Source organism: Tamandua tetradactyla, chromosome 19 (assembly GCF_023851605.1).
Source record: "Tamandua tetradactyla isolate mTamTet1 chromosome 19, mTamTet1.pri, whole genome shotgun sequence".
In the NCBI taxonomy this organism is placed as follows: domain Eukaryota; kingdom Metazoa; phylum Chordata; class Mammalia; order Pilosa; family Myrmecophagidae; genus Tamandua; species Tamandua tetradactyla.
In genome coordinates, this window is record NC_135345.1 from 50937180 (window position 1) to 50954802 (window position 17623).

The 17623-nt window shown below is 37.6% G+C and overlaps 1 protein-coding gene across 4 annotated transcripts in view; it reads right to left on the minus strand.

The window, feature by feature from the left end:
* TEC (tec protein tyrosine kinase) overlaps positions 1–17623 on the minus strand; it is a 134633-nt gene that overhangs the window by 74411 nt on the left and 42599 nt on the right. For all 4 annotated transcript variants that reach the window (XM_077136800.1, XM_077136798.1, XM_077136799.1 and 1 more), the window contains exon 2: positions 5294–5479. In XM_077136800.1, coding sequence (XP_076992915.1) covers positions 5294–5431 — 138 coding nt within the window. In that variant the 5' untranslated portion in view covers positions 5432–5479. The remainder of the gene's footprint in view (positions 1–5293; positions 5480–17623) is intronic.

The following is a 17623-nucleotide window of genomic DNA, read 5'->3' on the forward strand; positions in this document are numbered from 1 at the left end:
CAATTGCCCTTTAGTGAAAACCATTTTTCCCACTTCATACTCACTCCCCAGGATCCTAGGAAGTGCCAGAAAAGACAAAACCTTCAGGCAGTTATTAGAAGGGCCCTATAAACCCCTGGTTTCCACTTGAGGATCCACCTGGTCTAAGCATACAGTGAGGGAGAAGCAGCAGAGCATTTCAGAGCCTTTATAGGCTCTTATCCCTCATCACTAACAGTCTCCAGGGCTGGACAAGGAGACGACCCTGTATGACCCAGGAGACTCTATGGAAATATAAGCGACTGCTCAGGATGTGTAAGAGAGACATCACACCTGTAACTGATTGCCTCCAGCAGCCTAGCAGTTAACCTGGATAAACAATTAAAAGTTCAAGCATCTCATTACAAAGAACGATTGTTCAATTTTAGTACAAACAAAATAAAATCTTAAGGGAGACATCTGTGGTGTTATGGGAAAAGCACTGAATATCGAAGTTAGCAGTCTGACACTCTCTTTGGTTGCCATGATTCATGCTATGCATTTATGATAAAGCTGGCCTGCCTGGTTCTAAGGGCTAAGGTTTCCCCATCTCTCCTTTGATCCATTCAGCCATCCAACACATACTGAGTACCCAGTCTGCACTAGGCCCCCAGGAATATAAAGATGGATAAACCATGAACCCTGTACTCAAAGAACTGATAGCCTATTGGGAGACAGATGCAAATAAAGTCAGGTAAAACCAGACACGGTAATAAAAATATTTACAGGGCACAGGACAGGGAACAGATTCTACCACTGGAGGGAGGGTTACAGGAAAGGCTTCAGAGAGAAGGTGGGACTTCTGAGTTAGAAAAGATGAGCATGTATTTACCAAGCACTTAATTTTTTTATGAAAACAGAAGGTGGATGGATACCTGACTCCTGGCAGGCAGGCAGAGAAGCATGTGACTCCATGTAAACAGAGCAATATTAGCAAAGGCACAGAGTAAAAGAACAACTGTTAAGTAGCAGATATCCTTAAAAATGCCTGTTGGCAAGACTGGATTTCAGAAGGGTTCCCATTCTTTAACTGATGAGAGTGGCTCAACGTGCCTAAACCACGCAGACAGTACAGTTTATGCTACATACCTCTTTTCTTTCTGGGAGCCTGGAATTTTGGTACTTGCTATGTTGACTGTGCCTATGTGGCCAGGTCCCAGTAAAAACCTTGGGCACCAAATCTGAGTTTCTTTGGTAGACAAAATTTCACAATTGTCATAATTCTACACCACAGGAATTACGTGCGTCCTTTGTGACTACATTAGGAGAGGATGCTTGGAAGCTTGTACCTACTTCCTCTGGACTATATGCCTTTTTTCACTGTCGCTCTTACATCAGTACTGCTATAATAAAGCACAATCTAAAGTACAACTGTATTTGGAGTCCTGTGGATCCTCCTAATGAATTACTGAACCTAGGGGTGGCTTTGAACTAGTCTTTTACTTCTTTGACTTTGTAAACAACCTCTTCTCCAGTACTGAGACAGTACTGCAGACAGCAAACCAATCAAATTTTACTACCACAGTCCAATTATAAAAGGTTCCTTATTTCTTAGCTAATAATAGTTAACAAATTTACATGTCAGTCAACTTTTTTTTTTTTATTCAACATCTCAACATGTGGAAATCTTCCTGCTTCTTGCTTTCTAACCCTTATTAATCAGACCTTTGTTTGTGATTAAAAGCCCCCTGCTCCTACCTGGTCCCCATCTTTCAATACCACACGGAGCCTCCGTTGGAATGTCAGCTGATGTAACCTTGGTGCCATTTATTTCCTTGGCTAGAAAGCAACGTCACTTATGAAACCCCGAGTGCCCTTTGTTCTGTGTTGTTGTCAGGAATATCTTTTTCAGTTCACTAGAATATGCAGAAAAGTGGGCTAATTGACTATTGTAAGAGCAAAGATGACAATATAAAGAGTGGTTCACAGCGGAAACTGAAACACAAGTTTTACAAGATCTGACTTTGAAAAAACAGTTTGACTGAATTTTCATCACTTAGAACAGAACTTCTCAGCACAGTTCAAAAAGCACAATAAACTGTACTTACAAAGTAAACAGAGGAAACTGGGGTCCTGAGAACAAAGAGAGGATGGATGTCTGTCTGACATTCTGATTAACTAAGAGTTTTAATAAGTTTTGTAGAATATCACACCACACTTGAAAGTCATGAAGAAACTAGGAATCACAGCTACTAGATCAATCAACAGCCTGTCCTTCTGAAAACAGAAGCATTGTAAACAAATAGCTCCCATTATTTTTCTAGCCCAACTCTAGAGTCTTATATTTCTAACAGAATATTATTTTTTAAAAGCTTGTTCTCATGGATTTTTGAAGTAGGTCCATTTATTGATTCAACAAATATTTATTGATTACCTAACATGTACCAGACTCTGTTAGGCAATGGAGGAACTTGGTACCTGCAACCCAGGAGAAAGAGGGAGAAGGAAAACAGAATATTACAAACACTACCAGGAAATAACCTTAGAAAAGATGAGCCCATTGCAATGCATAGCACAGTGGCAGATAACACAGGCCCTCAGCTAATTATGCAAGGAAGACAGGACAGAGCGATGACATGGAATGACTGCTGGGAGCCTGAGGGAAACCCAAGTCACAGCCCTTTTTGGAAAACAGCTTCTAGAGTTAGGGAAATAGAAGCTAGAAGTTTCACCCACAAGAAACAGGGAACTGAGTGTCTTAACCTAAATAGGGATGAAACACAGCAGCAAGGTGTTACTGTGCTTGCAAATACTTGTAGAAGCCAGGCCAAGAGTTGTCATGCAGGAACTCGGCCCAGTATTGTCAGACTTCCACTTCTTCAAGAATTCAGATCCGTCTCTGAAATTTCCTAACTTTTTCATATTGGTAACTATTTTTTCACATACTGTTTTTTAAATTGCAATTTTATTGAGATATATTCGTACATGATACAATCAATCCGAAGTAAACAATCACTGGCTCACAGTATCATCACATCGTTTTCACACACATTTTTTTTTTTTTGCATGGGCAGGCACTGGGAATCAAATGGAATCCCATGCTTCCCCAGCATGGCAGGGGAGAACTCTGCTACTGAGCCACCATCGCTCACCCAGTTTTCACACACTTTTAAGCACTTATCTTTAACAGAGGCAGCACAATGTTCATGCACTCATCCACATAACATTCTGTTTTGTTTTTATTTTCCCTTTTCTTTTGTGCCAACTTTTCTATTTTTTTATTTTATTTTACTTTATTTATATTTAACTGTGAGCTGCAAGCAAATCAGCAGACTATATTCAAGTCGGAGGTCACATGCATTTGAATTCTTGTCAGTCCATGAGAGAGGAAACCAGGAAGGATCAAAGGCCCAGCGCATCATGGGAGCAGATATTAAGCCAGGAATTAAGCTACCAGGAATAAGCTCCTTGGGCCAGTCATGCTGCAGCCAAAAAGCTAATGGTTTCTGATGGTAAGTGTTGTAGATTGGATTTTTACATGCTGCAGAAAAACCTCTGCATTCTGGCCTTTCTGGTTCTCTAGTGGCTAACGCTGCTCCCAGGGCAGTGGGCCAGCTTCTGGAATAAGAGGGATTCTGTGTTCTCTCTAGGTGTATCCTGATTAAACGAAAGCAATCAGAGCACTTTAAATGTTTAATCAAAGTACTTTGTATGTTTATCATCTTCAAAGTGAGCTACCAATTGCTATATTTCATTAGCATCAGTTCATATTTCTAAACAGATAATGCAGGTCTTGGAGATTTTGTTGCTATCACTACACTGTCACATTTCTATTCTTTTCTTAAGATAACTATATTAAATTCAAATTGGAACAAATCATTACCACACAGCGCAAAGTTATCAACACTTCTCCTTAAACTCTGCTATAGATTTTTAAATAACTCAAATTTCTGGTCATTGAACATATTACTGGTCCACAAACCCTTATATGAAACTGTCTGGGCCAAATGTGTTTTGGAATTCAGGATTTTTCAGATTTTAGAAATGAAATATGTCATATGTGCCATATATTACATAATGCCCCCAACAGGGTCACAGCACCCCCTATAATTAAATGCATTAATATTTCTGCAAAAATAATAATATTCATACTGAGTAGGATAAAGACTTAAACTAGCCTCACATCAGATCAGGTTTTGCAACTGAAACAGTTTTTGAGATTTTTGTTTTTTGTACTTTCAGGATTTAGGAATGGTGGATAAGGGACTAAATTACATGAACCTGAAGGATTCCACAGGTCCCAGTGATAAGCAGAAGTTAACAGAGTAGAAGACAGCCAGGGAGAGGTACTATGCCTTCTGTCTGAAACAGGGGAACAAAACCACAGAGAAATCAGTGGAAATAAAAAACAAAAACAAATCAAGTAAACCAAGTTCTGAGGAAGGAAAGAGATTTGTAGAAGTAAAATAAAAATCAAATCACTGACAGACCACTGTAATAAACAGCACAATTACACTGGCCAGCCAAGGAAAACAGTCTCCAACCAACCCTTGGAATCCCATGCTTCCCCCTAGCAGGGAGGGGCATGACTGGAATCTGCAGTTTGCTAGAAGCTGCCACACCCAACACGCCAGGGAAAAAAGGTGGGGCCATGCAGCCAGAGGCAGCTACACACTCACAATCACACACCTCATCTGTGGTGGAACCAGAGCTACAGGGTTCCACCAGGAGCTAGGTGACTACACACCCTCCCTATGCCACATGCTCACCGACCAGGTTTTTTAGTGAGCTTCTCCCTGCTCCCATGAAAGGAACTTTGGAGTAGCTGCTGATTACAAAAAAGGTTGAATAGGTCCACTTTAAGTCAAATTCAGTGATGTGCTGGCTCCATCAAGTCACTAACCAATCTGAAGGAAATTTAACTTAATAATGAGACTATTGTACAAAGCAATGAACACAAACACAGTTTCTATTTGCTAAAGAAGACTTGATACGTAATATGGTAGTTCAGGGAAAAGAGCCAGGAATACAATATGCTTAACGAATTCCGTAAGGATCTAAAACTGATGTAGAAATTTATTTTCTTTAACAGACTAACTCAACAGACTGATCGTAAAATGTAAACCTATATATGTATACTAAACCTATAATCAGCAGACTTGTGAATACCTTAAACTTCATCTTTTAAGGCCAAATGATAACAAATCGCACCTTAACTTCATTAATTCAAGGCTTACTCCATAAGATTAGGGTGAGGGGGCAGGGAGTAGGGGCAGAGTACTATAAAACATTTTCAACATAGAAAGCAACAAAGGAAATTTTGATCGTTACCTACCTCTGCTCGACCCTCATAGTAGGTTAACATGGACTCTGTAAGTACAAAAAGCCTCTCTTTGTAGTTTAAGGGTGATGTCTTCTTTTTCTGCTGTGACCTTTTAATAAGAATCTCTTCTAAAACAGTGTTAAAATTCATCTCGGTCTTCGGGTCACTCCTTCTCCTGCCATTGAAAATCCCAGTATTCTATTAAGAGAAAATGAAAACTTAAGATATGACATTTTAATTTTCCAGATTTTCAAATTACCAAAATAGGCTTTACCTATTTACCTATTCATCTGCTGGAGCAAACGCATTTAACTGAGAATGCCCAGGGCACAAAAGCTCAACTTCCTTTTCTTCCCCATTCTCTATCATGTTCCTCCATATCCTGTCATTTTAAAAGGAAATCCAATCAAGGTTTGCCATGCTGATGATTCATTCTTTTGTACTCCCCATCATCTCTTGGCTTTCTGACACTCAGCTTCTACCATTTGATTGCAGAAAAACAAAGATCTCAGATGGAAAAGTATATGTCATCACCTACAAGGCTGGTTTAGATTGTTATTGAAACAGCCTCAGGAATTTGATATACCAAACAGAAACTCATGCAGACATGGTAGACTTGTGCATGAAATGAATTAGCATGGCGTTGGGTACAATGCAAACTCCAGCTCTGAAAAAGATGTAATCTTGATCCAACATCCTACTTGTCAGAGTCATGAGGATCTTCTGATACTCACAGTTCTCTTCCCTACAGCTCCCATCTCAACTATAAGAGAAAAGAAAACCCATCAAGACACAACTGACCCTACTCAGCAGAGTCTGTCTGGTTAAGAAGATCTCCAGCCTTATATTTGGAGCCCAAGTCTCCAGACTATTCACATGTAGACTAAGCCTTTTAAAATTCACTGAAATTTAATAGCCTCACAACACAAAGATACTCTGAAAAGTTCTGAAGATTCTTCTTGAGACAAGTTCAAAGTAACTGCATATCAGCCCACAGAGGCAATTAAAGTCACATGAAGAGTACTAAATGGTTACCAAACAGTATGGCCAAGGACTTGATGGTGAGTTGGACACTGCGGAATCCTACCCACTTTACACCTAGCCTAATACTCTGAAGTGCCCTTGTAACTCCCTATTTCTGACCTGTTGCAATTCAATCAGGCCTCTGTTTTTGTAAGGTCATTTTACAACCGCTTAACCTCTGGGCATCAGTTCCTTCACTTATAAAGTATGTAGGTAAATACCACAAAGTCATTGTGAGATTTAAATGAGATGTGGGAAAGGACTCTGCTAATTATGAAAACACTACACAAATGTTTGCTAATATTGGTAATTCTACTTATATTTTCCTAGCACACAGAATTATACCTCACATCTGGACTGTGATAGCAGCTCTCCAATTGGTGTTCCAGTCTCTAGGCACTTTGCTCATTTTATTCAAACTAAGCCCCTTCACCCCCACTAGAGTAATCTTCCAAAATTACATTTTCATCATGTCATTTCATTGATCAGAAATCCTCAATGTCTCCTGTCTCCCACCACCTGCAGGATAAGGTAGAAACTCCTTAATCCGGCAATGGAAATTGTCCACAATCCATCACAAACTAACACTCATCTTTACTTCCACTGGTCCCCAAACACTCCACACTCTGTTCAAAACAGTCTACTGAATGTTCGCTCTCTGACCTCATGTCCCCTCTTCCTGCGAAAACTCTACCAGCTCAAAGCTCACCTCCTTGATGAAGTCTTTCATGATGATGCCAATTAATTAAAAACCTTTCAGTTCCTGCATCCATGACCTCTGCATCACTCATCATAGAACTCATGATATTCTTCCATGTCCTGTAGCAATTAATATGCATAATTTATCTTCTCACCTAGATTTTTAAGCTCTTAGAGAGATGGTTTTCAATCTTTGAAATGCTGGTGATCAGTAAGGATGAGGGGTGGGGGTATAGTATGTACGAATTTTTTTTGTTTGTTTTCTTTTTATTTCTTTATTTGAATAGATGCAAATGTTCCAAGAAATGATCATGATAATGAATATGCAACTATGTGATGATATTGTGAATTACTGATTATATATGTAGAACGGAATGATCAAAAGTTAAGAATGTTTGGTGTTTTTTGGTATTTAAAAAAATTTTTTTTAATTAATTAAAAAAATAAAGAGATGGTTTCCAATCTTAAGAGCATATTAGAATCATCTAGGAAGTTTTTCTTTTAATGCAGATGTCTAGGCACCACCACAAATATTTTTATTCAATGACTCTCAAGTGGGGCACAGGCATCATGATTTAATGTGCAGATAAGATTGAGAACTACTATTTCAAAAGGAAAAATCTTATTTCTTTTCACCAGTTTTTGGTGCATACAGTAGCCTCTCAAGAAATAACTGAATCAATGATCCAATTAACCCACTAACCATCCTAAGTTGAAAAGTCGGAGGAAAATTCATTCCTTTTGCATCTGAATTGTCCCTTTTATTCTATGTTAAAATTTTGGTAATCTAAAAAAAATAATTGGAACACTAAGGAAACCACTTCTTGACAAGTCATCTATTCTTTATATATTTTTGGTGCAGAGTGAAAATGACTACTTGCAAGAATGCTTATTAGAGGAAGACAAGCTATTTTTTTGGAAAACAGGCCAAATGCAAATGTGTATGTCCCAACCCAGTGAGCAATAACTTTTACCAAACGGAAGGCAAATTTTTGGAAGGCCCAGGATAAGCAAGGTGTGGCTCATTTACAATTCTAATAGCAAAAGGTCTCAAGATTAGTGACAAGAAAAGACATTTTCATGTTGAATGCCTTGGAATAAAACAACTTATTTGATTTATATGAGATTAATAATTTTATACAAAATCCCATCATTTAGCTTGAAAGGAATCTTTGCCATCATTTACTCTATTGCCCTCATTTTACAATTTAAGAAACAGGTGTTTGACTTGCCCAAGATCACACAAACCAAAACTACAAAAAAAGAAGTTTCCTGATTCCAAGTGAAGGGCTCTCTCCATTAAAAGAGAAATTAAACAATTAAAAGATCATGCTATTGTTATAATTCCTCAGTCTATGGGAAATCCTGGCCAAAAAAAACTATTAAAGATCACAGAGATACAAATGAAGGAAAATTCTCCTATAGACTTCCAGGTAAAGAGGGTAGGTTCAATGTACACATTAGCACTGATTCCCTCCTAAACACTATTAAAAACAGTTGTTATTGTTATCTTTATTTCATTAATTAATACTCAAGGAAATAGAAAATGAGAAAGGAGACAACAACATTTTTGGAAAGTGGTAAACAAACGTGATAGAGTCTGTTGGGGGGAAGCCTGGAAAGAAACCAACTGATGCTTCAAAACCTCCAAATGGCTTAAGAAACAGCAGAAACTCTAGAAATAGTGGAGAAGAAGGACTTAAAGCAAAATAACTGTTTGCAGGTCTCTTTTTAAGAAAGAAATTGCCCAAATCACCTCTCCCATGCCATGTAGATAGGTAATTAACTGTTCCCAACACTGGGAGAAAATTGGAGAAGTGTCTGTGAAGAAGATAAAACAGAGTGTCTCAGTACTGGGAGAAACTAGGAACAGTTCAGTATAGAGGTATCATACTGAAAAGGTGGGTTTAAATCAAAGTTTACATACTGCGCATTGAGATACTCAGCCCTTTCTCCCACCCGGCTCCAAAACACTGGATAGGTACCTGACTAAGAGCAAAGATCTGAGGATGTTGACTTAGGGTGTTCCCCAAGAGAAATGGCCCTACTAGAAGCATAAAGCTTTCAACTGATGTTTTAGAGTCCTACTCTTAAAAAAAAAAAGTGAGAAAGCCAGGTATCATCAGACAATTGAGAAAATATTCTAATATGAATCTGAGATCAAACAAACATATGGAAAAAGAGCAACTTGGAGGAAAAAACAGACTGGGAAGAAAAAAGAAAATATTAATGATAAAAAAATCAATAAAATCAAAGTTAAGAGAAGATACTGCATACATGAAACATGGCCAAGATTGAGCCAAAATAAAGAATAGAAAAGCTATCGGAAATTAAAAATAAGATAACAGAAATATAAAACACAACAGAAGAGTTAGAATATAAAATTGAGGGAATCTTCCAAGAAATAAAACAAAAAAATTAAAAAAAGGAAAGAAAATATAATAAAATTAGAGGAATCACCCACAAAGTTCAATATCTGAAAATTATGAGTTCCAAAAGAAGAAGGAATAACAAAACAAAGGAAAATTTTTCTAAACTGAAGGTTATTTCTAAATGGAAATAGAACCAAACCAAGGTACACCTCATAATATTTCAAAACTATGGGACAAGAAGAAGAGCCCCAAGTTTCTAGAGAGAAAAAGAAATAGGTTTCATAGAAAGGGTTAAAAGTCAATTTGAAAAAAATATATCAGTTTTGTCATTAGACTTTTCAATGGCAGCAATGGAAGCTAGAAGACAGTGAAGAAAAATTCTGAAAGAAATTTATTTCTATCCTAGAATTCAACAACCCATACTGCTGCCTGCATTAGGCTTTGGGCTGATGAACTTTAGAGACTCTGGTATCCTTCACTTTAAAACATATTATATCTTCTGACCTGATTATTGCATATTGATTGCTGTTGTAGTTTCCTGGCTGCCAACACAAATACCATGCAATGGGGTAGCCTAAGCAACAGGAATTTCTTGGCTCAAGGTTTGTGGCTAGGAGAAGTCCAAAACTGAGGTGTTATCAAAGTGATGCTTTCTTCCCAGAGACTGGTGCTCTCGGGCTGGCTGCCAGTGATCCTTTGTCCTCGGCTTCTCTATCACATGGCAATGCATATGGCGGCATCTCTCAGCCTCTCTGGGTTCCACTCACTTTCATCCTCTTCCCATGGCTTCCTCTAAACCCAGGAATGGCTATCCTTCTGCAAAAGTCACACATTCAAGCACCCAAACTCACAAGCCCTTCATGAAATCTAGCCAACACTTAGATGAATTAACAAAAAGAATCTAAGAATACAGAAGCCATGGTAAATGAAATAGTGGTGATAGCTGAATCTATCTAATACACACTTAAAACAAAACAATGGTGGGATTGTTGCAGGAAAAAAATGTTATTAATCCAACAGTAACAATATAAAGAAAATTCAGACACAAGGAAAAATATTTGGGGGGAAATATGTGTGCTAATTTCTTCATCTCTCATTGTCATTTAAAAGTTTCTTCAAACACCATTTCAATTATGACAAAAAATTCTGTTAAATTTAAATGAAATTAAATTTCTATTTTTTATTTTCAAATAGTGCACACATGATGCCTTTTATTTTTTATGACTCCATTTTGATTTGCGTTTCTGTAGCTCATGACAACTCTGTATCTATACAGGAAGATGGCTGAAATGTTTACCAATTGGTAAGGATGGCCATTTCTGGGTTCAAAATTTTTTTGGTTTTTTTTTTTTCTGTTCTTCTTTGAACTTTTTTAAATTGCTTAAATTCTTAAACAATGATAAAGCATAATTTTTACAAAAACAAAAAAGATATTCTTTTTTTTAAAAGACACAGTGAATTCTATAGTGGTTAAATAATACTTAACAAGTAAAGCGCTGCTACTTATTTTCCTTTTCAGGGACTGTGTCTATATCTATCCAAAATGCTCTAGCATTTGACATGCCATTATAGGCGAAACAAAATGGGGTTCTACCAGACCCCTGATAATAGAACTTTTATCTACATATTAAGAAAGTTGGGAAAGCACCAAAATTCACAAAAGGGGTGTGCTAAATGTGTCCATGACAGGATCAAGCATGATTTCCTAATTGAGGCATAAAAAAATCATTGTGAAAGTGTGGAAGGCATAAGCTCAGAGTCAAAAAGCTAAATTTAAAAATGAAGCTTTTAGAGTGGAGACACATGGCTGAGCAGACCAGAAGAGGACAAGCTGGGGCCTATGCACTGCTGGTCATTTTGCTTCTTGATTTGGTTGCACAGGTGTGATTGATGTGGCATGTGTGCATGGTGTGGGCAAAAGGAATTATGAGTTGTTAACTTTAAGCTATAGACATGTTCCAAATGCTATACCTGGATTATGTGCACTTTCCTAACTATATGCTATGCGCCTATAAAAAGTTAAAATTTTTAAAAAATGAAGCTTTTAAGAATAATAAAGGGCGGGCCACGGTGGCTCAGCACGTGAGAATGCTTGCCTGCCATGCCCGAGGACCCGGGTTTGATTCCCGGTGCCTGCCCATGTTAAAAAAAAAAAAAGAAGAAGAAGAAGAAAAATTAAAAGTCTTCTTTAAAAAAAAAAAGAAAGTTTAAAAAACTGTTTCCAATGCCGCTTCCCTGGTCTCTTTAGTGTCTTTCTATGATATAGTCAAAACTTGTGAAATATAATCCTTAAAATAATCACACAGATACAGTTATTCAGATGCCAGCTATCAGGTTATCTGCTACTCTAGCTGAAACTCATAAGAAATTAGGTGGGGTACAAAGGCTCATGAGGAGACAGAAGACCAGCAGGCCATAACCGGAAGAAAACATATCTTAGCAGAAAACTGGTTTGTTTCTAAGGACTAGGAAACATACTGAAGTGGTGTAGGCATACTGAAATGGGAAAAACTTGGCACAAATCAGGGGAGTAGGTTCATCTCAGGCTAAGAAATGATTGCCAGAAAGGAGTAAGAAAAATTTTGACAGGGTTCTCCATGTTCCTCTATCCATTATTTCATTCATTCATTTGATACGTACTAAGGCACCGGACACTATGCTAGGTGCTGTGGGATATACAAATATGAACCTGACTAAGAAGTCTTCCTTAAGGCATTTACAGTTTGGTAGGACAGCACACAGCCAAATGACGCAAAAAAGAGCCTATTTTTAATCTTGGCTTGTCCTACATTAGGGACTACAGTGTGCTTTTCTTGGAGGAAGTGGGCGTGGAGAGATTTCAGCAAAATGAATCTACACTTATGTGTTCACTTTCATGCAATATGCACTCTTCCCTCCCCAAATTTCCCCAACCACTGTAAAAGTTTTTTTAATTAAAAGCATGCCAATCCAATGTACTAAGAAACGATGATCATGCATCTATGTGATGATGTTAAGAATTACTGATTGCATATGTAGAATGGTATGATTTCTAAATGTTGGGTTAATTTCTTTTTTCTTTTTTCCGTTAATTAATAAAAATAAATAATTAATTAATTAATTAAAAAAGCTTAAAAAAAAAAAGCATGCCAATCCCCTAATCTGTAGAACTAGTAATACCCCAAGTATCTATCATAAGTGGCATCTGAATTAATCAGTCTTATTTTCAGCATTGCAACAGCTGGTACTCATACAGTTAGTTACTGCTTGTTGATACAGCAGTACCATGATCATAATAGATTTCTATTATTCTGTATATCATTGGAACAGTCACAGAATTTAAAACTACTCAAGTAGGCATATCAGCTTGCCACCTGAGAATTTCAGAAACAGGTAAATTTTAAAGTTTTGCCACACAGGAAATTTTAGAATGGAGGAAGAGTCCAACGAGATCTATAAGGTATTTGTACAGGAAGCAGTACAGTGCAAGCTGTACTGTCTCCAAAGCAATGCTGTTGTGGAGAAAGATCTAGTTAGAATCAGAGGTCCTAAGAGCCCTTGATTAAGCAACCTACCTTTTCTACAGCTCAGTTTCTTCATCTATAAAATTGGGATATGCTCGCTTACCCTGTAGTTACTGAGAGAATTAAGTGAAATAATGCATCACTGCACCTCATGCCCAGCACACAGTAAGCAACAGTGAAGTTGGCTGCTATGACCTTTCCACTAAGGTTTCTTTGGATATGCTAGCAAGCAGTTAGCACCGTGGAGTATACACAGGACATCCCAAATTTTGTCACTCCTCCCCATCTCTACTGCTACAATCACAGAGGAACAGTCTAGAGAGGGAGAGCTGCAAGCAGGAGAGAGCAATGAAAAGGCCCAAGGCAGAGACAAACAGGGCTGGTTTCAGAAAAGGCCGCTCTGGCTAGAGTGTAGTGGTGAGTGGCAAGCGCGGTATAGGTCTCGGTAATGGAAGGCAGTGAGAAGAGCACAACGTTGTGAATCTGATTAAACCCTACCAAATTCTACACTTAGGAGTGGCTGAGATGGGAAATGTAATGCTGTACATATGTTTCCACTTTTTAAAAAAATAGATTTTTGTTGATAAAAATATTTAAAAGATGATAGAAACAATGACAATTAAATGCAATACATAATCCTGGGCTGGACTTAATAATGGAGGAGAAAATGATGAAAAGGACATTATTGAGACAACTGAAAAAATTGGAATATACACTGCAAGCTTGATATCAATGTTAAATATCTTGACCTTGATAACTATACTTAAGGAAGTTAAATAAATGAATATGGTTGTTCTTAGGAAATATACATGGAAGTATTAAGTGTTAAAGCAGCAGATTTCTGCAACCTACTCTGAAATGTTTAAAAAACATATAGATAGGGTACCAGGATGTTCAGTGGTAGAAAGTTCACCTTCCATGTGGGAGACCTGGGTTTGAGTCCTGGACCATGTACCCCTCCCCCCACAAAAAACCAGATAAATATAGACAGACAGATTAGATAGAGAGATAGACAGACAGATAGCTAGATACAACAAATGTGACAAAACATTAAACATTAGTAAGTCTAGGTATCTGGGAATTCTCTGTGTGGGTTTTGTATTATTCTCAACTATCCTTCAAGTTTGAGATTATTTCAAAGTAAAAATTTTTTAAAAGGCAACCACAATTAGAAAAATATCCATTAAATAAATTAGAATAAATAAAAAGTAAATCAAATGGTAGAAGAGGCTGGAGGGAGAGGCAGAGGCTTTATGGGTTATGATAAGGAGCCTGGATTTTATTCTAAGTACAAAGAGGGGTTTTAATATGAGAGAGACACCATGTGGTTTATGTTTTGAAAAGATCAAACTGACTGCTGTATAAAAACTGATCGTTGGGGGGCAGGGGAAGGAGAAAGGAAGGAGGGAAGAGGAAGAAAAAGGGGGTTACATGAACTCTTTCAGGTTTTTCAGTGAAGGGAACAGAGAAATACGAAGGCAAAGAGAAATGAACAGAGGTCAAGGGAGGATTTTCTTTGAAAGACGGGCGGAGAACGATGTTTTCTCTAAGAGAATGTTTTAACCTCATGCTCTCTCAGCCCTTACGCACATTCCTTAGGATCTGTAGGGAATTCCTGAGAATCATCATCTAAGAGGGTAAATAAAGTTAAGCTCCCTCCTTGTCTTTTGCCTGATCACACCCAAATTATCCCCACATATCCCTCTGCTTCTAATACTCTAAAAGAATAAACTCCAGTTTCTGCCCAAATCCATTCCAAGATTTCTTACAATTCAGGTTACAAGTATTTTCTTTAAATAAAACTCAAAGATGCAATGGAAACATAATCTACAGGTACTGATGACAGGCATCTCACTGGAGATGTGTCTCCACAAGACAAAGCCAAATCATTATTCCCTTTACTTTGGCTACCAATCTTTGAGTGTGAAAAATGTACACACTAACCTTTCACACTAATATTCCAAAGTGGATAATGAAAATGGTCACTGTTTCACCAACGAGAAACCCAAACCAAAAAAGTTACATTCTCTGTCTGGTATTGTGAATCTCCGAGAAAAAAAAGAAGCAGTAATCTGAGGTTCCTAATATGCTCATGCTGTTAGGTTAAGCCATATGAAATTGCCAATAAAATAAAATGTTAAGTAAAATAAAATGGCCACCTGCTCTGCGTGTTGCAGGGAGGGACTCCTTTCTGAGAAGGAATTTTCCAGAAGACAAAAACAATTGACCTGTAGGGGCTTTCAGAGAAAATGGAACAAACCCTACAGGGTTGCAGATAAGCAACCCTGGGTGATAGACCAGTTCCTGTTCAGTAGAGATAGCTTATCAGAATGGACAAGCATGCCATATTAATCAATGTATCTCTACTCTCCATTTTGTAAGATCCCCTATGTACAATGGAAAACAAGCATTAGACAATCAGACAATTTCCTTACTGTGGAGTTTGCCCTATATCAGCTCCCCCTCAGTGTAGCTCCCTCCTACTTTCTGAATAAGATGCTGCCCAATTCATGAATCACTCAATATGCAATCTATATTGCATGAAAAGTTTTTCTTTTAACAACAGCATTATTTCACCAACAAAATCAGTAATATATAATTCAAGCTAATACTTGGTAACACCCAAAGATCAGTAGAACGTAGTTAAAGCCCTCAGTTTAAGAATTTCTACATTCACATGTTACCATATTGCATACCCCATCATAGATTTAGGACAAAGTTAGTATTTGTTCGCAATTTTAAGAAATCTAGCATGCATAAACATCTGACTGGCTGTATGCCTATCAACAGTAACTACAGATTATATTTCAATTCAAAAGGACCTAAAATGAGTAACTATTACATAAGAAGAAATCTTACCATATTTCTTCAGCCATATATGCTTTCATTCTAAGTTCCAATTTCTTTTTGTAAAAGGGGGATTAAATAGCAGAAACACAAGCAAAAGAACAAAGCTAGGATGACTTCAATGAGTATCAAGGGTACATTCTAGGTTCCTAGTTTAACATCATGAATTGGAGCTATTCCAGAATTAGGTAACATTTTGGCTCTCAGAAGAAAGTAACATTGTAGCCCTCTGTCTCCCTCATCTATTAAACAAAGGCACCCTGTGACAACCGGTATTTTTTTAATGTCTTAAACTATTTCCCCTTTCTGTCAGTTAATGAGTCAGCTTCAAAGTATTGTGTTGTTTTTTTTTTTTTTAATTTTCACTCTAGTAACATATATACACCACTGGAAATTTCCCTTTTTAACCACATTCAAATATATAATTTGGTGATGTTAATTACATTCACAATGTTGTGCTACTACAAAGTCTTAAGTACTTGTCTGCGGACCTACAGAAGCTGGACATGGTGAGGAAACCAAACACCAAGATACCTAATCATTCAGCACCAACAGCTCTTAGAGAGGAAGTAAGTGAAGACTTGTCGGGGACAAAAGGCAAAGGTTAGGGCAGCCAGCTGATTCATCTCATCTATCCTGATAATATACGCTGCACCCTGCCCACTGCTACACAGTACGTGATTACGGCACTGAGCTGGGAAGCAGGTGAACCTGAGAAAAGACTGAGTGGTGCTGCACTAAGGATAACTGTTTTTAACCTCCAGATAACACAGGCATCTGCACCGATATAAAATGTACTCCTTTAAGTCAAGTGTGGGTCTCACTTTCTGGATTCTCCCTGTCATCTTTGGTTTTGATTAGGCATAAGAGCTTCCCTTCTGACAAAAGGAAAGAAAACAAAGAAATAAAAAAGCCCAATGGATGGAGAAAGAAATTTTAGAAAAGAAACCATTTACAATACCTCCAAGAATCCATAGTAAAAAAAAAATTTCTGTTTTAGTAAAAAATATTTTACTACATAGTAGAGTCCTAGTGAAGTAGTTATAGAGCAACTCAGCAAGAGTTGTCACAAATAAAAATACTTACTGATAAACTGAACATTTACTTCCCCATCAAACATTTGTCCACATTACTAGGTTCTGCTTTTCCGCTCATCATTAGTGATCATTAAACAACAGATGCAACAGTTAAAAACACAGTTGCAAATGAAAATATGAAATCTTCAAAAGCTGAGGGTTTTCAAGAGTATGAGAGTGATAACTGGAGAACTGTTCCGATCACACTCAATGCTACCAACAAATGAGAACTTTACATTTGGCTAACTAGTAAAAAAGGGATAACACAATTTGGACTTCAAAAAAGGATGATTCACAACTAAAATATTATGATACACTGTGGCAGACTGCTCTTTGCCTAGCTTCCCCAAAAGAGAAGTCCATTCTCTCCTTCTTCCTGGATATACAGACACCCAGCTAGAGGTTATATTTTCCAGCCTCCTTCGCAGTTAGGCATGGCCATGTGACTAAGCTAAGGCCAAAGGGATGTGTACAAAACGATACATACTTCCTCTGGATCATCTTCAACTAGATAGAAAGTGGACATGGGAAAGACTCAACTTCAACCTTACAAGGCCTCACCCTAGCAGGAAAGGGAGGAACAGAACCGAACCTGGGCCTTGAGTGATCGCATGAAGCAGAACTGTGCTGCCAGTCTAGATAATATAACCTACTACTCTGTGAGGGAAATACACTTCTATCTTATCTTAGAAACTATACATAATGGTTTCTTTGTTATATTGGCTTAAACTCTTACTTAACAGAAGCATTCTTCCTAAAACTGATAAAGCTGTTGAATGCTTCTGAAAATTGTCTACTATGCATCATTGTCAGAAAAACTAC